Source organism: Tachyglossus aculeatus, chromosome 21 (assembly GCF_015852505.1).
Source record: "Tachyglossus aculeatus isolate mTacAcu1 chromosome 21, mTacAcu1.pri, whole genome shotgun sequence".
NCBI lineage: Eukaryota > Metazoa > Chordata > Mammalia > Monotremata > Tachyglossidae > Tachyglossus > Tachyglossus aculeatus.
The window spans coordinates 36465655-36488663 of record NC_052086.1 but is presented as its reverse complement, the minus strand read 5'-3'; the positions used below and the strand labels follow the sequence as shown (position 1 = coordinate 36488663).

The 23009-nt window shown below is 42.6% G+C and overlaps 1 protein-coding gene across 1 annotated transcript in view; it reads right to left on the bottom strand.

The window, feature by feature from the left end:
• Window positions 1-23009, bottom strand: part of GALNT9 (polypeptide N-acetylgalactosaminyltransferase 9) — a 260712-nt gene that overhangs the window by 150024 nt on the left and 87679 nt on the right. Inside the window, exons 3-4 of the mRNA XM_038763871.1 lie at window positions 8129-8295; window positions 6630-6804 (exon numbers count right to left, since the gene is read on the bottom strand). Of these exons, the coding sequence (XP_038619799.1) occupies window positions 6630-6804; window positions 8129-8295 (342 nt within the window). The remainder of the gene's footprint in view (window positions 1-6629; window positions 6805-8128; window positions 8296-23009) is intronic.

Below are 23009 nucleotides of genomic sequence, written 5' to 3'. Positions count from 1 at the left end.
CCCCCATTTCCTCTGCTCCCCCCCTTCCCACCCCACAGCACTTGTGTATATATGTACATATTTATAAATATAGTTCTATTTATTTTTATTAATGATGTGACTATATCTATAATTCTATTTATATTGATGTCACTGATGCCTGTTTACTTGTTTTGTTGTCTGTCTCTCCCCTTCAAGACTGTGAGCCCACTGTGGGCAGGGATTGTCTCTGATTTGTTGCTGAATTATACTTCCCAGGAGCTTAGTACAGTGCTCTGAACACAGTACCGCTCAATAAATACTATTGAATGAATGACTGTGGGATGTGGACTGTGTCCAACCTGATTACTTTGTATCTACCCGAATACTTAGAACAGTGCCATGCTTATAGTAAGCACTTAACAAATATGATAAATAAAATGAGTAAAAAAAGAGAAATGGAAAACACTAACAGTCTGGCATATGTCGGATTGTGTTTGGGAGGACAAGTCTAGGCTTAGACTATTTAGACTGTGAGCCCTATGTGAGACAGGGACTGTGCCTGGCCTGACTAACTTGTATCTTCCCAAGTGCATGGAACTATGTTTGACACATTGTAAGTGCTCAATATATGCCATAAACATTATTATTGAATCTGTCCAGTGCTAAAGTTCTTCCCTGGTGATATCCTTGTCTTTGTATTTTATGCAGATTTGAAGTTTTGTTTCCTCTTTCTTTTTCTGTCTTCCACCGAGAGACCTCTTTCCCCCATATTCTTAGCCCTTTGGACGCCAGTAACTGGGTCCTTATTTCTCACCTGTCTAATACCAACCGTGGTATTTGTGAAGCAATTACTCTGTACCGAGCACTGTACAAAGTGCTGGGGTAGATAAAAGATAATCAGGTCCTACCTGGGGCTCACAGTCTAAGTAGGAGGAAGAACAAGTATTGAACCCCCATTTTACAGATGAGGGAACTGAAGCACAGAGAAGTTAAGTGACTTGCTTAAGGTCACAGAGCAGACAAGAGGTAGAGCTGGGATTAAAACCTAGGTCCCAGGTCTGTGTTCTTTCCTCTAGGTCATACTACCTCTCAAGTGCTCTGTCTAGGGGAGTCAGGGTTTAGTACAATGCTTTGCCCTCAGTAGGTGCTTAATACGTATGAACACCATTAGTCTCCTCCTCTAGACTGTAAGCTTCTTGAGGGCAGGGAATGTGTCTACTACCTCTGTTATATTGTATTCTCCCAAGTGCTTGGTACAATGCTCTGCACACAGCATGTGCTCAATGAATATGATGGATTGATTGATTGATTACTATTGCCCCACTATTACTATTACCACTACTAGTACTGATGTCACTGTAGAGTAGGCTCCTGAAGTGAGGTGGGACAAGAGCACATGGTCTATCAATCATTCAGTCAATCAATTCTATTTATTGAGTGCTTACTGTGTGCAGGGCACTGTACTAAGCGCTTGGGAGAGTACAACACTACAATATAACAGACACATTCCCTGGCCACAATGAGCCAATAGGGTTTTTGTGTTCCAGATGGCAGTGTTTTCTACTCATCTTCCGGCCTCTCCCCTCATTTTACATTCAAAGACCCCCTCAAATTCAGCTGCAGGGCCCCAGATTCCTCCCAACACCTCAGACATGCCTCCTGCCAAGAGTAGATGCCATTCCCTCCAACTGGACTTCAGTCTGTGGCACAGTGATTTGGCGAGATAGAAAGGAATTCAGGTGGCTTTGGCCCGCCCGGTGTATTTTCCTCTCAAAATCACAGCCCCATCTCCTCAGCATGCTCTTTCCAGTTTTCCAGAAGTGTTTCTAACCTAGAACACTGAAATGAGTCTGATGGTTGTTATTATCAGTGGAATGAGTACAAGACTGGGAGTGAGGAGAATTGGGTTCTAATAATCATGGTTCTTGTTAAGTACTACCTTTGTAGGCACATAGTAAGTACTGGAGGAGATACAAGATAATCAGGTCAGACACAGACTTGCTTTCACATGGGGAAGTCTAAGTAGGAGTATGATTTAAGCCCCATTTTACAGACGAGGAAACTGAGGTACAGAGAAACTAAGGGGCTTGCCCAAGGTCACACAGCAGGCCATAAAGGAGCAGGGATTAGAACTCCAGGCTCAAGTTAATAATAATAATGATAATAGCATTTTTTAAGCACTTACTATGTGCAAAGCACTGTTCTAAGTGCTAGGGAGGTTACAAGGTGATCAGGTTGTTGCACGGGGGGCTTACAGTCTTCATCCCCATTTTTCAGATGAGGTAACTGAGGCACAGAGAAGTTAAGTGACTTGCCCAGAGTCACACAGCTGACAATTGGCGGAGCTGGGATTTGAACTCATGACTTCTTACTCCAAAGCCCGTGCTCTTTCCACTGAGCCACGCTGCTTCTCCTTCTATTAATAGAAAGTTCTTTCTATTAGTCCATACTGCTTCCAATCCTGGTTCTGTCACTTGCCTGCTGTGTGACTCTGGGCAAATCCCATGCCTCAGTTTCCTCTTCTGTAAAAATGGGAATAAAATACCTGATCTCCCTCCCCCTTGGACTGTGAAACTTTATGAGAGACAGCGACAATATCTGATATGATGAGATTTTATCTATCCCAGTGCTTGGCACACAGTAAATGCTGAACAAATACCACAATTATTATTATTAGTGACACACCGCAGCTCTCCTGGCTTCCATAGTAGAGACTGCCAAGTGGATAGGTTTTTTTGTGGGCAAATTACCACCAAACCTTGGGAAGCCTTTACTGAAATGGTAAATACATAATTATAAGAGAGATGAGATGGGGATTGCTCCTCCCCGAAAATTCTTTCAAAACTTCTGCTTAAGTATTCTTTCCATCCTATTGGGATGCAGAGTTTTTACGGGCATAAGAGTCACGAGCAGCAGAGTGGCAGGATGTTTGGGGAACCTCAGATGGGAGGAAGTTAGGAAAGGGAAAAAGGTCAAATGAACCACAATGACTCCATAGCTTCTCAATGAAAAGCAGCCACATTTCTCCCCAAGGTGGCCAGATGGAGAGTCATATGGCGAGTTTGTCAGGGTTTGCTGTTATAAGCCCAGGTTTGTTCTTCATTCTAGTCACACCTTATTTCCCAGTTTGAAATTCCAGACTTCTTTCTCCCTCTATGAAGCAAGCCTGTGTACTTCCAGAAAGGACCCTTGGAATAAACAGCCTTGGACAACCTTGGGTTCTAATCCTGGCTAGGCCACTTGTCTGCTACGTGACCTTGGGCAAGTCACTTAATTTCTCCATGCCTCAGGAACCTCATCTGTCAAGACTGTGAGCTATCGGGGTTTTTATTTCCAAGATGTGATCGGCATCAAAAGGGTTGCACCAGATACAGAGGGAAAGAAAGAAAGTGTGGGGCAGGAACTGTATCCAACCTGTTAAGCTTGCATCTACCCATTGATTAGTACAGTGCCTGTCACATAGTAAGCACTTAACAAATACCATTTAAAAACCAAAAAAACCCCCAAACCTCTAGACTGTAAGGTCACTGTGGGCAGGGAATGTACCATCACTCTGTTGTATTGTACTCTCCCAGAGAAGCAAAGTGGACTAGTGCAAGGAATCTATAAGTCAGAGGAACTGAGTTCTAAACCCAGCTTCACCACTTGTCTTCTGTGTGACCTTGGCTGAGTCACTTCACTTCTCTCTGCCTCAGTTACTTCACCTGTAAAATGGAGATTAAGACTGTGAGCCCAATGTGGGACATGGACCGTGTCCAACTCAATTATCTTTTATCTAGCCCAGCACTTAGTACAGGGCTTGGCATATAGTAGGAGCTTAACAGATACCACAAACATCATCATCACATGTGACATGTACCATAAGAAGAAATAAAAAAGTACTTAGTTCATTGTTCTGCCCATAGTAAGCACTCAGTTTATATCACTGATTGATTGATATGAAAGACAGGAGGGGCGTATATATCCAAGAAGAGGAAAGAGAGTTGGCTCCTTTCTTGAATATGGCATTTGCTGTGAGCATTCATGTTTTAAAAGGTGCCTGTGGTTGCACTGATGAAGTTTCTCACCGTGGAAATTCTACCAAGAAGGAATAAAGTGAGAACAGGAGCAGAAATGAGGCCATGAAAAAAACCCTCCACCATGTCAGCTACAAACTGTTTGCAGTAAATTCCTTCCTGTTTCCCCTGTAATAACTGACATCTATCATGTTAAAAGAAGTGAGATGCAGAACCTTCCAACTAGTGAACATCCAAATTTTCAATCTTGGGGTACCCCATTCCACTGACCTGAGGATTTTAGAAGTGCTTAAAGTTAAGCATTTTAGCAATTAATAATAATCATAGCATTTAGGACATGCTTATTCTATGCTCAGCTCTGAAGTGACTCTGTACAGCACATCTTCTTGACTGAGAGCTCATAGTGGGCAGGGAATGTGTCTTTTGTCTTACTGTTCTCTCCCAAGCGCTAAGGTACTAAGGTACAGTACTCAATAAGTGCTCAATAAATACAACTGAATGAATGAATCTGCTTAGTTAGTGCTACTACTCCTGCCACACTTCAGGGTTTGTTTCTTGAGTGAGGGAATGAATACACTGAAGACTGAAGGATTTTTGAGGATGAGAATCTCCCTGTTCCCTTCTAGGTTTCAGTTTCCTTCCTGAGAAACTAGAATAATATTGTTTACCACCTTGCAGCAATGGGAACAGGATTAATTAATTAATGTTTGCAAAGTGCTCCAGAGATGAAAAGCTCTCCGTAAATGCCAAGCACTGTTAATAAGGCTGAAGCATTGTATATTATTGCTTCAGGATAAAGGGGCTATTTGTAGGTGGATAAATACATTTTTCAGTCATGGAAATTGAAAATCTGCCTTTTCAAAAATTGTATTTTGACATGATAGATCACCTGTGCTTTCAGTACCATGGATCTCATCTATCGGGGTTTTTATTTCCAAGATGTGATCGGCATCAAAAGGGTTGTACCAGATACAGAGGGAAAGAAAGAAAGCATGAAAGAGACTTCCACGGGTGGAAGAGACTGTGGAGAGACTGCAGACAAGTGGCAGAGCTGGGATTAGAACCCATGACCTTCTGACTCCCAAGCTGTGTTCTATCCACTAGGCCATGTTGCACTGATAGGATCTTACCAGAAATAGATACCATCCTTGAAAATGAATGGCCTATATAAATATATCTATATCTCTCTATATAGATATCTCTTTCTATATGTATACATATGTGTGTGAGCGTGTGTGTGTGTGTGTGTGTGTGTGTGCGCATGTGCATACGTGCATACACGTCTGCCTCTGGTTTCCTAAAATTCCCAACAAACTTTTATACGTGCTGGTTTTAGCCACAAATAATCACATGGGCGACTCTTACAATAGCAGTTTTGTTTCCCCACTCTACAATGAGTTTCTCACCAAAGGTTATGCTTTAATAGAAAAGGTCCACCAGAACTGTTATAGGAGGCTACATTTGAACAAAGCAAAGCAATGTATACCCTCAAGCAAGCTCCATTTCATAAAGGTCCAGATGAGATTCTGCCTCTGTAGCCAGAATTGAAAAAAAAAAAGAAAAGGAAAGGAAAAAAATCCTTCCAGGAGAAGGACATATATCATAGGAAAGCATTCTACTCGGGAGCTCACCCCGTTGATTCTACAGAAGCACTACAACAGCAAACGCCACAACCGGCTTGTTGGGACAAAAGCAAACAATAAAGGAAGCCTATTCATTTTTAAGCTCCAGTTATGCGCACAAGAGAAAATTCAATTTCCTTCCAAGCGTGACTAGTGGGAAAAATGAACACAAGGAAAGGTATTTATCTTTAAGGGGTCCGTCTGTCTCCCAAGAGAATGAGAGAAACCGTCGCAAAGCAAACCCAAGGGTAAGCTCTTTCACTGTAATTTCTCCTCTACCTCAGACCTAAAGGAGCAGGCCACTAGCAGGGTCTCAAATTAATTTTTTCGCAAGTTGCTTCTATCTGTCTCCACTGAGTGGAGTGAGAGTAATGCCATACACTGCCTAAGGACTCCAAGGCTAGCCCGGAGGACTATAGCTGTATGTAATGGAAGCTCAGTCAGAAATAACATGCCAACAGATCACTGAACATATGTTGCAAACTCATGTCTGCAGAGAAGCCCCACTAATAGCAACATAACAATAATAACAATAATAATAGTAATAGCATTTGTTAAGTGCTTACTACATGCCAGGCACTGTACTAAGCACTGGGATGGATGCAAGCAAATTGAGTTGGACACAGTCCGTGTCACACATTAATTATGGTAATTATGATTATGGTAGATGTTAAGCACTCACGATGTGCCAAGTGCTGTTCTAAGCACCGGGTTAGATACAAGTTAATCAGGTTGGACACAGTCCCTGTCTCACATGGGGCCATTTCACAGTTGAAGTAGTTGAGGCACAGAGAAGTGAAGTGATTCTCCCAAGGTCACACGGCAGACAAGCGGCAGAACTGGAATTAGAACCCAGGCCCTTCTGACTCTCTGGCCCTTGCTGTATCCACTAGGCCACAGTACTTCTTTGCTGCTGTGAACATTTCATTTGTGCATTGCTCATATCCGGGAATTGGCCCAAATCTGTTGATGTAATCTGTTCGTGGCCTCCTGGAGAGACTACAGGAGCATCTCTGGGGCTGTGCCTTACCAGCCTGTGTTGAACTCGACATGCGCATCGAAGAAACCCACAATGGGAGATGTCGCGGCTTTCCAGCCCTGGATCCGCGCTCGGATCAGCCCCTCTCGCTTGTTGTTGCGAACAATCTTCACCAGTCCCGGGTACCGTTTATTGACATACTGGTCCAGATTAAATTTCAGCTCAACTGCAGAGGAAAGCGATAGTGCGTTTCATCAGGATCCAGCTTGAATGATCATTATGGAAACAGTAATAGTTATGGTACTCGTTAAGCGCTTGCTATGGGCCGAGCACAATTCTAAGCTCTGGGGTAGATACAAGGTTGGACACAGTGACTGTCCCACAAGGGGCTCACATTCTTCATCCCCGTTTTACAGATCTCCGCTCCTCCACTTGTCAGCTGTCTGACCTCGGGCAAGCCACATAACTTCTCTGTGCCTCAGTTACCTCACCTGTAAAATGGGGATTAAGCCCCACGTGGGACAACCTGATCACCTTGTATCCCCCGCAGAGCTTAGAACAGAGCTTGGCACGTAGTAAGTGCTTAACAAATACCATTATTATTATTATTATGAGATGACTGAGGACCAGAGAAGTTAAGTGACTTGCCCCAAGCCCCACAGTAGACATGTGTTGGAGCTGAGATTGGAACCTGGGAGCTTCTGACTCCCAGGCTTGTGGTCTATCCACTAAGCCATGCTGCATTTAAAATAGCACAATATGCCTCCCACATATCAACTGGGTGGGAGGTATGAGTCTCAGAATGCAACTTGTGCATACCAAAGCTGTCTATCTTAGATTGTAGGCTCCCAGTGGACACATTCTGTGTCTATTCAGCAGGACTTGGATAGGGCCATAGAAAACACTACACCCTGGAGGGCATTTAGACAACACAATTTGTTCTTGACGAGAATAATCCCATGCCATGAGACATGGATGATGATCCTAATCAAAAACAACTGTGCAAACAGATGCATGCAAACCAAGTGTTGCTTCAGACAGACAGTTATTTCTGTCTGTCTCTAGCTCTGAACTTGGGATCATTTTAGGTAACACACTGGAAATCCAGTCCAATGGAAGCAACTCAGCAGCCCGTGACCATCCACCTATCCATCAAAGATAAGCTTCGTTGTCTCCTAGACTGTAAGCTTGTCGTGGGCAGGTAATGCATCTGTTTATTGTTCGGTTGTATTCACCCAATTACTTAGTACAGTGTTCTGCACACAGTAAGTGCTCAATAAATATGATTGAAGGAACTGTAGTAGTACTGGGGGCATTTATTGAGTGCTCACTGCATGCAATGCCCTGAATTAAGAGCTCAGGAAGTACCTAAGAAATGCAAGATATGTTCTCTGGTTGGCCACATGGACCTTACATTCTACCGGGAGAGACAGACATCGAACTCTCAAACGTACATGTCTCAAATACCACGAGGGCTGAGAAGAGGCCTAAATCAATACAGAAGTGGAAGAGGCAGCCAAAGGATTAATAAGCCTCATTTCCTTGCTCACCATTATCACTGTTGTCATCCACCAGAACGATCTCCTTCAGAAGGTGCGATGGAGTGTGATTGACAACGCTGTGCACTGAGCGCAGGATGACAGACAGAGCTTCATTGACGAAAATGAAGACTACGGAGATCTGTGGCAGGTCTTCCGCATAGCTCATCTGTTTGCACCTAGAAGAAACAGGGCCAGACATCAACTAGGATAAGGATCCACCGTAAACCTAATAGTAATAATGATGATGGCATTCGTTGAGCATTTACTATGTGTGAAGCACTATTCTAAAAGCTGGGGTAGGTACAAGCTAATCAGGTTGGATACAGTACAAATACACAGTACAAATACACAGTACGAAGCAGTGTGGCTCAATGGAAAGAGCCCGGGCTTGGGAATCAGAAGTCATGGGTTCAAATCCCAGTTCCTCCAATTGTCAGCTGTGTGACCTTGGGTAAGTCACTTAGCTTCTCTATGCCTCAGTTCCCTCATCTGTAAAATGGGGATTAAGACTGTGAGCCCCCTGTGGGACACCCTGATCACCTTGTGTCCCCCCCAGTGCTTAGAACAGTGCTTTGCACATAGTAAGTACTTAACAAATGCCATTATCATTATTATTATTATTACAAATGGGGCTCACAATCTCAATCCTTATTTTGCAGAGGAGGAAACTGAGGCACAGAGAAGTGAAGTGACTTGCCCAAGGTCACGCAACAGACAAGGGGTGGAGCCGGTATCAGAACCCAGGTCCTTCTAACTCCCAGGCCCGTGCTCTATCCACTAGGCCACACTGCTGGGCTTGTTCTGATCTACCTTACGCTTAGTCCGAGCAGCCTCCCAAAGTCAAGATCACCGCCTCGCCGTTGGTGAGGGAAAGGTATGTTTCTCCAAGAGAAGATGAAGAGAAATGAGACTTTCTTTCACTGCAGCAGGAAAGCACTTTATCAATTTGGTCATCCCAAACCGGACCACCTTTTTATTGTTTTGCGTGCACCAGTGGCTGAGCTATATTTACAAAATGTATTCAATCCACTGATTGTATTTATTGACTGCTTACTGCATGCAGAGCACTGTATTCAGAAGTTGGCACTGTAGAGAAACAGAGTGGTCTAGTGGATAGAGCACAGGCCTGAGTCAAAAGGACCTAGGTTTTAATACCAGCTCTGCCACTTATATGTTGTTTAACCTTGGGCAAGTCACTTCACTCCTCTGTGCCTCAGCTACCTCAGCTGTGAAATGGGGATTAAGACTGTGAGCCCCATGTGGGACAGGGACTGTGTCTGAACTACTCAGCTTGTATCTATCGCAGCACTTAGAACAGTGCTTGATGCATAGTAAGTGCTTGACAAATACCATCATTCATTATACTACAACAGAGTTGTTAGGCATGTTCCCTGAGTCTTTGTCAAATTAGAATTTGTCAACTGAGTCATATCACTGAGCCTGGGAAGCCTGGATACAATACCATTGAATACCCTAATAGCATCCTCTAATCTGTAAGGTCATTAAATTCAGCTCATTTTATTTTACAAAACTGAGGGCCCCAGCATGAGGAGTATTGAATAAAAGGAATGCTAAACCGGTGGGGGGAGGGGGTCTGCAGGGGTCAATTTCACCCATCCCTTACTTCAAGCAGGTAGGTGTCTAAACCATCCTGGAGAGATGGAGTACTACCCTTGATGGGGTTTGTTCTCCAGGCTGTAAGTTCATTGTGGGCAGGGAATGTGTCTATTATTATACCGTACTCTCCTGACTACTTAGTACAGTAATCTCTACACAGTAAGTGTTCAATAAATTCGACCGAATGAATGAAGTTTGTTCGATCTTTGGCCTGTGAATTCTTCTGATTGGAATCAGAAGGCTAAGTGTAAATTCCGGTGGTAACTTTTTAATGGGGCTGCTTTCTAAGGAGAACTTTCTCTTGACCTCTAGCATAGCTGTGCCATTTTGGGTCATGGCCAGGAATATGTGAATCAACAACATTCAGCTTCCGTTGCTGTTCTCTTGATGGTTTCTTTGATTGCTGAGGAAACATAGACACCAAAGCATTCTGGCTTCTTCCCCCTGCTGTCGTGTTCAGTGCTGCTTCTGAGGCCCTCTCACCAACTAGCATCTTTCATTCCAAGCCCTCAAACCTTCTTGTTTGATTTAACTTTCCCTTTGAGGAAATCTATGCACTGGGAAAAGAGTGGTCTATCATTATTTTCAGGGCTCTCAGCGGTATCTCACTTTACAGAAATGATTTCTTCTTTATTGGAATCCAGTTTTCCTATTGTTAACTTGTTCCCCTCTTGGATTTAAATGGTGATTATTTCCTTCATTTTATTTCTGACTATCCTAGGAGCAGAATATCATTGAATATCCTGCTCTGCAAATTAGCTCAACTGACACAAACCTTTTGGCTAAACCACACTTTTATGATATCCTAGTACTTTATGATTACAACACTTTTTTTTGTATATCTGCAATTAAATAACTTGAGCAAAAATCTCAGATGTAATCTAAGGTTTTTTTCCCCCCAAACTGCCTGCCGAAATCTAATCATAAGAAAGGAGATGGGAACCCAGTACAGATTTTTCTGGATTGTTTCCAAATGAACTTCCCTGGTTAATTCCAGGGATAGTCAATTGCTCATTTAGGTTCCCTCTGCTAGGAGGAGAATGGATGCTTTCTGTTGCAGAAGCAGAAGTGCTGGCTTCTTATAAGTCAAATGAGACCTTCTTCATGCTGACACTTGGAAATGTTGTATTCTCCCAAGCGCTTACTACAGTGCTGTACATACAGTAAGCATTCAATAAATATGATTGATTGATTGATATAGCCATATCATCACCCTCAGTACCCCTCTTCGGGCTTGACAGAGGAAACGAATGGAAGTTTTGATAGTAAATTAAACAGGAACAAGGCCAACAGAGAGCAGCTCTGAAATATGAGTGGTTAGAAAAATGTAATGGGACTTGTTTTTTCCAGTCTGGAAGACAAACCTGTGAACATTTCCATTCACTGAGACTAGAGCAAAGGATCCCCAACATCAGATTGAAGAACACAAACATAGGACTCTGCCCATGTATTTCTGATAACCTACATAAAGCATGTCTTGAAAAAAGCTTTCAGTCAATTTTTCCATGTATCCTGTAAAGGTTGACAAGTAGGGCTTTCTTTCAAAAGATTCCCCAGGTCTGTCTCAGAAAGTACGTGGATACAGTGTCATCTCAAATTTGATGAAACATCCATTCTCATAGGCCCAAGTGGAATTTACCCTCAGCAGAAGGGTGGATGCCCAGGGTACAGTAAGATAATTATGCATAATTATCTGGTTGAAACAGCACGGCTTAGTGGAAAGAGCACAGGCTTGGGAGTCAGAGATCGTGGGTCTGCCACTTGTCAGCTGTGTGACCTTGGGCAAATCACTTAACTTCTCTGAGCCTCAGTTAGCTCATCTGGAAAATGGGGATGAAGTCTGTGAGCCCCACGTGGGATAACTCGGTTACTTGTATATACTCCAGCGCTTAGAACACTGCTTGGCACATAATAAGTGCTTAAAAAATACCAACATTATTATTATTATTATTATTATTATTATTATTATTATTATCTGGTTACACGAGATCATTATTAAGAAGATTTCAAGGATTTGTACCTGGATAAACCCATATAACTCAAGACTAACTGGTTAAAAACACCTTCTGCCTCTCTCATCCTGTCACTGAGGTATACTTTCCAAGGGCAACACAGTTGGTGATGTGGAGAGGCAGGATGACCGAGAGGAAAGAGCATGCCTGAGAGCCTGTGTTCTAATCCTGGCTCTGCCAATTGTTCTGTGAATTGCTTGCCATGTGACCTGGGGCAAGTCACTTAACTTCTCTGTGCCTCAGTTCCCTCACCTGTAAAATGGGGATTAAATATCTGTTCTCCTTCCTACTTAGACTGTGAGCCCCATGTGGGATAGGGACTGTGTCTGACCTAATTTACTTGTACCTACCCCAGTGCTTAGGACAGTGTTTGACACATAATAAGCACTTAACAAATACCTTTTTTTAAAAAAAAGTGCAGCCACAAAAGAGAGAGAAGGGTGGATGTGCCTGGGAAATAGAGCTGTTATCTGAGGCACGATATCAGTGCCGTCAAACCCTCACTAAAAGCCCAAACTCTCCCTGCAATGATGGATGAAAATACTCATGTCCTATTCTACTCAGCAACTATCACCACCCTAGCTTGACTTTTCCTGCCCATTTACGCTTATCGATTCGGAGACGCTGTCTTAGAAGTGAAAGAGCCTTTTTAGGTGATTTATGATCACCATGGCTGTGTCTATACAGGTAGAGAAGTGGAGAAATTGAAGTAAATTACCCTTGTAATGCAGCCTGGAAAACAGAAGCTTCTGCCGATGAGGATGGCTTTTTTTGAGCCTGGATTGTGCAGATTGGGTGTCTGTATGACTCACACTTCCACTGGATGTTGTCTCTAGTGTATTCGTGTCATCACAGACAGAGTTGAGCAATTCTAAATTTCTTAGCTAGTCCTACAGTAGCAAACCAAGTTCTGGTGTAATGATCATAAGAATATAGGGTCAGAGGGATGAAAGGACCTTCATTCCAGGGCTTGTCTCCAGGTTGGAATTGCTTAAATAATCTCAGAACAATTCCTGGAGGATTACCAAAAACATCTTGGACCAATGGACGACAGCAAAAAAAGATTTGTGACCCTCCCTTACCTCCACATCTATTTACCCTTTAAGCAAATGGCCAAGTGGAAAGACCACAAGCCTGGGAATCAGAAGGAAGTGGGTTCTAATCCAGGCTCTGCCACTTCTCTTCTGTGTGACCTTGAGCAAGTCACTTCATTTCTCTGAGCCTCAGTTACCTCACCTGTAAAATGGGGATTAAGAGTGTGAGCCCCATGTGGGACAGGGACTGTGTCCACCCTCATTAGCTTGTAACTATTCCTGCATTTAGAACACATGGAGCACATAATAAGTGCTTAACAAGTACCATCATTATTATTATTGTTATCATTATTATTATTATTATTATTAATAAATCCCACTTCCTGTTTTATTCTCAGTGGCTATGGAGAATAAATCATCTCCAGAGCTGTTTCCAAGGAGTGTGAGGCGAAGAGACAGGGTGACCATGGGGGAAGGGAGATTGTGAGGGCAGTTCTTTATGACCCAAGAATTTCTGGAGCATGCAGTTCTGCTAATACCATCTGGGAGGGCCTTATTTTCTAGATTTCCATGTCCTAGGAGTCTGAGGGCACAGAAATGGATGGTGGCAATGGAAGTATGAGACTCCACTTCACCACACATGACTGGGTTGTGGAACCACCATTGTTGCATTCGCTATGTCACTGCAGGACAAATGTACCCACGGCATTAATGGGGCATGGACAAAAATAGTGATGGAAATAACTGGTATTCATTCATTCACTCAATTGTATTTATTGAGTGCTTACTGTGTGCAGACCACAGTACTAAGTACTTGGGCGAGTACAATATAATAATAAGCACTTTCCCTACCCATAGTGGTTCCTATGTGCCATGCAGTGTAAGAAGTGAATAGAAGCAAATCGGGTTGGACACAGTCCCTGTCCCACATGGGGCTCACAGTCTCCAGCCTCATTTTACAGATGAGGTAACTGAAGCATAGAGAATTGAAGTGACTTGCCCAAGGGCACACAGCTGACAAGTGGGAAAGTTGAGATTAGAACCCAAGTCCTTTCTGACTCTTAGGCCCATGCTCTATTCACTAGGCCAGGATGCTTTCAATCAAATCAATCAATTGGTGGACTTCATGAGCCGTTACTCTGTGATTCATGCAGCGCCTAGACAGAAAAATTAGGACATCGAGTTAATGTTTTCTTTCTGTTTCTTCCCCTCCTGCCTTGGTGACAGACAACAGGGAAGGAAGGGAAAGTCAGATATGTACTTTCAAAAATTGCCCAGACAGCCTATTCAAATCCAGGACTGATGTGGGTAAGCTAAGGACATTAGATCAGACTAGGCCTAGGGGTTTGCTCCAGCCCCATTCCCTATCTTTCCCCTGAGAAGTCCTTGGAACACTCTCCCTCTCTCTCTGCTTTTCCCCACATAGATCCTTCTTCTTTTACTACCCATCTACCATGTGAGCCCAAATGATTATACTCTCTCCTATACCCTCTTCGCTCATTTCCCATCACTGCTCTCAAATTAAAGTCAAGGTTCCCTGCTGGAAAAGGTTTCATTCTCCTCTGAGCAAGCAAGCTGGCTTCAAAGCAAGATGCCATGGGGTTTCAGTGCGGAACCACCAACTGAGTCCCCTGATGTTCACCACTAAAATCAGAGCCACACTGCAGAGTTAATTGTAATGCTCCATTCTGCTGCTTTGGAAAAGAAGCAGATCTCAGAATGACCTGTAGCAGAACTATGGTTAGGACCATACTCTCCATTAAACAGCAGGCTTTAAATAATGATGGTATTTGTTAAGCATTTACTATGTGCCAAGCACTATTCTAAGCACTGAGATAGATACAAGGTAATCAGGTTGTCCCACGTGGGGTTCACAGTCTCAATCCCCATTTTACAGATGAGGAAACTGAAGCACAGAGAAGTTAAGTGACTTGCCCAAAGTCACACAGCTGACAAGTGGAGGAGCTGGGATTAGAACTCACGGCCTCTACTCCCAAGCCTGTGCTTTTTCTACTGAGCCACACTGTACCTCATCAGAAGTGGATATGCCAATATATCCAGCGCTTAGAACAGTGCTTTGCACATAGTAAGCGCTTAATAAATGCCATCATCATTATTATTATTATTATAACCTCTTTCAAAGGCTGCAAGCTCATTATGGGCAGGGAATGTAACTACTAACTTTGTTGTATTGTGCTCTTCCTAGCTACAGAGCTTGACACACTAACCGCTCAATAAATATTTATTCATTCATTCATCCATTTAATCATATTTATTGAGTGCTTACTGTGTGCAAAGCACTGTACGAAGCACTTGGAAAGTACAATTCGGCAACAAATAGAGACTACCCCTGCCCACAACTGGCTCACAGTCTAGAATAAAATTGATTGGATGATTTGCATTCTCCTCAGCAGTGTTTAGAAAAAAATCAGTGTCCTTTGTGGTCCTCACCATTACTTTGAAACAGAAAATTCAAATGTCCAAATGCAAAATAATAATAATAATAATAATGGTATTTGTTAAACATTTACTATGTGTCAAGCAATGTACTAAGCACTGGGCTAGAAACAAGATAATCAGGTCCCACATGGGACTTACAGTCTAGGTGGAAAGGAGAACATGTATTGACTCCCCAGTTTGCAGATGAGGAAACTGAGGCCCAGAAAAGTTAAGAGACTTCCCAAGATTACACAGCAGACATATCGTAGAGCCGGATTAGAACCTAAATTTTCTAAATCCCAGGCCTAAACCCCTTCCATGGGCCACATTGCTTTTCACAAAATGTTCCCAAAGCAAGGATCTGGTGTTCTTCATTTTCTTAAGGTCAGGGTGATGTCACTGACTATGGTACTTGTTAAGCACTTACTATGTGCCAAGCACTGTTCTAAGCACTGGGGTAGATTCAAGGTGATCAGGTTGGACACAGTCCCTGTCCCACATGGGCTTACGTTCTCTTAGTCCCCATTTTACAGATAAGGTAACTGAGGCCCAGAGAGGTTAAGTGACTTGCCCAAGGTCACACAGTAGACCTGTGGCAGAGCCAGGATTAGATCTCAGTTCCTTTTGACTCCCAGTCCTGTGATCTGTTCATTAAGCCACACTGGGAGAGCTTTCTAGGGAGACCATGGGAGTTCAATTCCTAGAGGTCCTCAGAAGTAGAATATTCATTCATTCATTCAATCGTATTTATTGAGTGCTTACTGTGTGCAGAGCACTGTACTAAGCACTTTGGAAGTGCTTCCAAAGCGCTACCATCTGTCATGGAAGGTGTTTGTGTAGCTCTTGCACTTTAGTGCAATCTAGGGGTTTCACTAGATGACCTACGAAGGTCTTGTCCCATAGTGAGCTTTGGTTTTTTCTGTTTTAACTCTCCAGTAATGCTCTCAGCTCAAACTGCTTAATCCTGCTCTTTTAATAAACCTTCAGATCTCTGCCTTCCTTAAGCTGTCCCCCAAGGCAGTCAAAATCCACCGTAAGCAAAATGCTTTTAAATTGATTTAAAGGATAAAACTCCTCTCCCAAGTGCCAAGGCCTGAGAATAATTAGGCACTGCTTACTGCCTGGATACAGATGAGGATAGCCTCCTCAGTTCAGACACACTTTGTTTGAATGGCCTCTGCAGAGAAGAAGCGTGGATCAGTGGAAAGAGCCTGGGCTTAGGAGTCAGAGGTCATGGGTCCTAATCCTGGCTCTGCCACATGTCTGCTGCGTGACCTTGGGCAAGTCACTTAACTTCTCTGAGCCTCAGTTACCTCATCTGTAAAATGGGGATTAAGACTGTGAGCCCCACATGGGACAACCTGATCACCTTGTATACCCCCAGTCCTTAGAACAGTGCTTCACACATAGTAAGCGCTCAACAAATGCTATTATTATTATTATCATTATTATTATTATTATTATTATTATTATTATATGTCTCTGCTGCTCTTTCCCACTTGTGGTCATGGAAAAACCCGGCAGCATAATTAAAGATGGCAGACTCAGCAGCTTTTTATTTTAATGGTATTTGTTAAGCTCTTACATTGTGCCAGGCACTGTACTAAGCACTGGAGTAGATGCAAGCTAGTTTGGTTGGATACAGTCCCTGTCCCATCTGGGACTCCCACTCTTTATCCCATTTTACAGATGAGGTAACTGAGGCTCAGGGAAGTGAATTGACTTGCCCAAGGTAACACAGCAGACAAGTGGCAGAGCCAATCCTTCTGACTCCCATGCCTGTGCTCTATCCATTAGGCCACATTGCTTCTCATCAGTCCAATTATGAACATTCCATTCCTTGAAAATTATTTCTAGTATGTTCTAATTCCCCTTTCAACAACTATATGAAAAAGACTTCTTGTCACTTATCGACATGATGCTATGAAATTACTACTGTTTATTTTTGGAATCAAAATGATTTCCTGTCATAAAATAGTAATGCCTTGAATCCTTAATGTGGCTCAATTCTTCATCTTCAAGAAATATTTATCCTTTCCCTCAGCAGGACAAACCTGATTTTCTCCCATCTTAATATGATTGGAAGTTAGCAGAAAGGTAAAGATATGTTTTATAGATGAATCCATTTGTCATAGGCGATAAATATTCTCTTGTTTTTTAACTTTAGAATTTCTTTGAAGCCTATCAACACTGGTGAAAGAAATGGATATCCTAGCAATTCCCTTTCCAAGAATTAAGATATTAAAAATAGATTAGAAAGTCCACTATCACTGCTGAATTCTAAAATCTTCTATTTTGAGAATAAACTGGGGCTAGAGTTTTTGAGTGATTTATTGGTTTCATATCTGTGCAAAAATGTAGACTGAATGTCACCTTCTCTACTTTTCCAGATAATGATACCTTTTCTCTGTGGTGAGAAATTGACAGGTGGGGTAGGGGGGCTCAGGGGTCCCACTCAAACCACCATTCACCCCCTATATTTCTCAACATGTTAGGGGGGTTGTTGGATGCATTTGTAAGTACCATTCCATTTTAACAGTTTAGCTGGTTGTGGGCAGGAAACTTGTCTATCACCTCTCTTATACTATACTCTCCCAAGCGCTTAGTAAAGTGCCTTGCACACAGTAAGCACTCAATAAATGATTGCTTGATTGATTGGATACACGTTAAAGCTCTCGTCTTCTGGTACGCTTTCCTGCCTCACTCACAAAGACCTTGGAGACTGATTGAGTTTTCTCCTAACTTTGTATCTCCTTGTGGTGAGCGGGGAATGTGTCTAAATTCTGTTGTAATATACCCTCCCAAACAGTACAGTGTTTTGCACAAAGTGAGCACTCAATAAATACTTTTGATTCATTCATTCAAAACACCTTGCCATTCCCTTTACCACTGGCCTTGGAAGGCTCTGATTTATGCATTTACATCATTTCATCTTTCCTTACTGTGTCTGTCGCCAAACTCTTTCTCATTTTATTCTCTGGGCCAGGGACCATGTCTTAGTTCATTCATTCCTTCAATTGTATTTGAGTGCTTACTGTGTACAAAGCACGGTGCTAAGCTCTTGGGAGAGTATAATATAACAATAAGCAGACACTTTACCTTCCACAACGAGCTTACAGTCTAGAGATAAGCTTACAGTCTTAACTCTCACCTCTGTATTACTTCTTAGTGCTTAATACACACTCTACACACAGTAGGCATGAAATATGATTACTACTCCAGTCTAGTCAGTTGAATGCACATTACTGGTGCTCAACTAATGTTGCTAGTGATGATGAGGAGTAAAAATTTAGGTCAGTTCTTATTATAGCCCAATTAGCATTATGCGATCATTTTTTAAAAGAATGTCATCGCCACCACATTTGAATTTCCTGTGCTGTGATGATCTCTCTCCTTGCAGCTCAGAAAGATGATGCCGGATGGATCAGTTCACTAATACTTTACCATTACACAGAACAAGCAGCCATGAGGAGGGGTAAAGAGGGCTCCTTTTACTATTTCATTTGGCAGCCATCCCATCAGGAGGATGAGAAGCAGTGTTGCCTAATGGAAAGAGCATGAGCCTGGGTTCTAACCCTGGTTCTTCCACTTGCCTGCCACTTGGACAACTTGTCTTGTCCTCCGTTTTTTTATCTGGAAAATAAGGATGCAATACCTGATAATAATAATAATCGTGGGTTTTTTTAGCGCTTACTAGGTACCGGGCACTGTACTATGTTGCTGATTTGTACTTCCCAAGTGCTTATACAGCTCTGCACACAGTAAGTGCTCAATAAATATGATTGAATGAATGAATAGTAAGTTTAGGGTAGAGGGGGAATACCAGCAAATACAAGAAACAATCCCTGTCCCACATCGGGCTCACAGTCGTAATCCCCATTTTATAGATGAGGGAACTGAGGCACAGAGAAGTGAAGTGACTTGCCCAAGGTCACGCAGGAGACAAGTGGCGGAGCCGGGATTAGAACATATGACCTTCTGACTGTGCGCTATCCACTAGCCCATGCTGCTTCTCCTAATACCTGTTCTCCCTTCCCAGTGACTTTAAGCCCTGTGTGGGACAGAGTCTATACCTGATTGCATTTGATCGACCACAGTGTTTAGCACAATGCATGGCATAGAGTGAGCACTTTAAAATTAACCCCATCATCCTGAATTACTTCTTTTTCAGAGCTTGCTGTCCTCTATGGATCACACAGTGGGAGGGTGCTAACTGTCCACTGTCTGAGCAATTTTAGCCTCTTTACAATTTCCTAGAGAGAAAAATTCCCTCCATCTTACAATTGTGAAGAAAGAGCAAGGGACAGGAATACAAGTAACTTTGTGAAAAGGAATCACGCTGTTCACCTGCAGCCCTGGAATAACTCAGTTTAAGAGTGACCACAGGGTTTTTCCCTGAACTTAAATTGCACTGTGTCTTGTCCGTCAGAAAATAAAGGAAGTTTATATTATTTGGGAGGAATTACAGTTCAACAAGGAGTGTTGCTCAGAGAACCAGTTCTTAAAGAACACTGATTTAGAGCCCAGAAAGGAGTCTAGAGTTTCAGTACTTTATAGAGGGTTGTTGGGATCAGAACTTTGTTTGCCATGAACGTGTACTTATGGGAGGGTATCTCATATTCAAGTTGATGGGGACATATCTGCATGGACACACAAATCCCTCAAACAAGTCAAAGCTGGTTTGGTCAACCTCTTTCAAAGAAAGCCTCATGAACCAAAAGAGGCATAAAAGATAGATTGAAGTCTGCAGGGGTCTCTCAGTCCTATTCTATTGTCCCTAAATTTCCCTTCCTGTCAGAGGGAAACAGATTTAGGTACTTAGCTCATGTCCCATTTCCTATGGGAAAAACAACCTCTCCCTTCTTTCCCTGCAAACCTTTGCTCTCCTGATCTTCAAAGCCCTTTGAAATCACTTCTCCACAAGGAGACCTTCCTTGACTATCTCATCTCCTCACCCTGTTCCCTCCTTACTGGGACACTTAATGCGTTTGAATCTTTCCCCACTAAGCTCAAAAACTCTTACTCCACTCCAGCCCCCACAGCACTTATGTATATAATTCAATCATATTTACTGAGTGCTTACTGGGTGCAGAGCACTGTGCTAAGTGTATATAATCTTTATATTTGTCTGCTTTCCCTATCTGTAATAGATTCTCCTGCTGGACTGTAAAAACGCTGAGGGCAGGGATTGTATCTACTTACTCCTATTGCTCTCTTCCAAAGGCTTAGTGCAGAGTGCTCTTTTTTCAATGGTATTTGTTAAGCACTTACTGTGTACCATGTACATTACTAAGTGTTGGAGTAGAGACAAGATAATTCAGTTGGACACAGTCCATGTCCCCTGTGAGGCTCACTGTCATAATCCCCATTTTACAGATGAGGTAACTGAGACACAGAAAAGTTAAGTGACTTGCCCAAGTTCACACAACAGACAAGTGGCAGAGCTGGGATTAAAACCTAGGACCTCTGGCTTTTTCAACCAGGCGCTGCTGCTTCTCATGTACAGAGTGCTTAGCATTCTGTACCAAATACTCTGCACAGTCAACACTCAATAAATATCATTGATTGATTCATTCACTGGTAACAAAGCCAGTGGCTTGAAGCCTACTGGACCCTAAATAATCACTGAAGTGTTTAATTGGTGCTATGGAATGCAAATTAGCCATAAAATGACCACTTGCTGGTGTAATTCAGCATGACACAGTGGATAGAGCATGGGCCTGGGAGATAGAAGGACATGGGTTCTAATCCTGGCTCCGCCACTTGTCCACCACATGACCTTGGGCAAATCACTTCACTTCTCTGTGCCTCAGTTACCTCATCTGTAAAATGGGGATTGAGGCTGTGAGCCCCAGGTCGGGCAGGGACTGTGTCCAACCCTATTTGCTTATATCTACCCCAGAGCTTAGTACAGTGCCTGGAACATAGTAAGTGTGTAACAAATACCATAATTATTATTATCATTATTATTATTAATTCAGGTTTCTTCATGAATAATAGGCATCGGGAGAAGTGAATATCTGCGGGACCCCCATTGCCCACACTCTCCTCAAATTCCCTGTTAATAAATATTAATTTAGTCACTTTCCTAAGTCAGATCTTTTTAAGGCCTACTTGCACTCTGTGACCAAAAAGGAGAACTCAATATGAGTTCTGTGCACTTCTGAAATGGAGGGAATGTATTGACCAATTTTCTCAAGTGCTTAGTACAACATTCTGCAAACAGTAAGTGCTCAGTAAGTACCACTGATTAATCAATTGTGCCTACTGCTGACATGTTGACGCCTGGTTATACAATTCTAGTTAGAGACTCAAGAAACCAAATCCTTTCTGAGAGGTCTGATAATAATACATCGACTTTGATATTTTCCCCATTCTCAGCCCCACAGTACTTACATACACATTATATATTATTTATTATTATACATACTATTACATAGTAATATATTATACATATAATATTATATAACATTAATATTACAAATTCTTTATTTATATGAATGTCTGACTCCCCTTCTAGACAGTAAGCTCGCCGTGGGCAGGGAGTTGCCTGCCCACTCTACTGTATTGTACTCTCCCAAGTGTTTAGTACAGTGTTCTGCACACAGTAAGCACTCAATGAATACTAATAATTGATTGGGCAGTATTTTTATCTTTCCCAAGAAGTTTCACGTTAATCATAATTGCAGTACTTGTTAAGCATTTACTACGTGCGAGATACTGTATGAAGCGTTGGGTTAGATACAAGGTAATTGCGTTGGACACAGTCCCTGTCCCATATAGAATTCACAGTCTCAATTCCCATTTTACAGATGAGGAAACTGAGGCACAGAGAAGTGAAGTGACTTGCCCAAGTTTACACAGCAGAAAGGCGGTGGAGCCCGGATTAGACCCCAGGTCCTTCTGACTCCCAGGCTCTATTAGGCCAGGCTCCTTCTCATTTTATCATCTCATTCTATCCTCCCCACAATCCTGTAAAATAGAGGGAGGTGGACATTATCATTCCCATTTTACAGATAAGGAAACTGAGGCATAGAGAGGCCAAGTTGGCTTGCCTGCAGTCACATGAAAGGTGAGTGAAAGCACTGCAACTAGAACCTAGGTCTCCCAACTCCCAGCCCCTGTCCCCCGGTCCAGGTATGACCATATTTTCTCAGTAATTTCATCCCTCTAAACTGTAAGCTCATTATGGGCAGGGAACGTATCTGCTAATTCTGTTGCACTTTACTTTTCCAAGCGCTCAGTACAGTGAACTGCACATAGTAAGCACTCAATAAACACCATTGCTTGATTGATTGATTGAGTATGAAACAGGGAAAATGAACTGGATGGCATGACTCTTGGCTCTTCCTGCTCCCCTGGTCTTAGCTCAAAGGATCTGGGCATGGGAGTTGGGGAAGGGAGAGATGTAGTGATCGAATGGCTGGGAATGGTCAGGGATCCAGACACTGAAAAGTTAAAGCAACATCCTCCCTCCCTCCCTCCTTCTGTCCATCTCTGAGACCTGAACCAATTCTCGGTTTTATGGGCACTAGATTCATTTGAAGCAAGTGACTGGGGGACTCCAAGCCAGTACCACAGATTCCATTAATATGAAAAATTAAAAATCGTTGTCATTCCTAATTGTGACTTTATTTCAGGGAGGAGGGAGAGGATGCCTTGTATTTCTGGGTGTGTCAGGATTGGTTTTTAAAGCTGCCATGGGGGCTCTTTTCCTTATTTCCTCCCATACACTGGGGTACTGTCTTCTTTCCTGAGAACTGGGGGTGTTTTGGAGTGGAGGTCAGG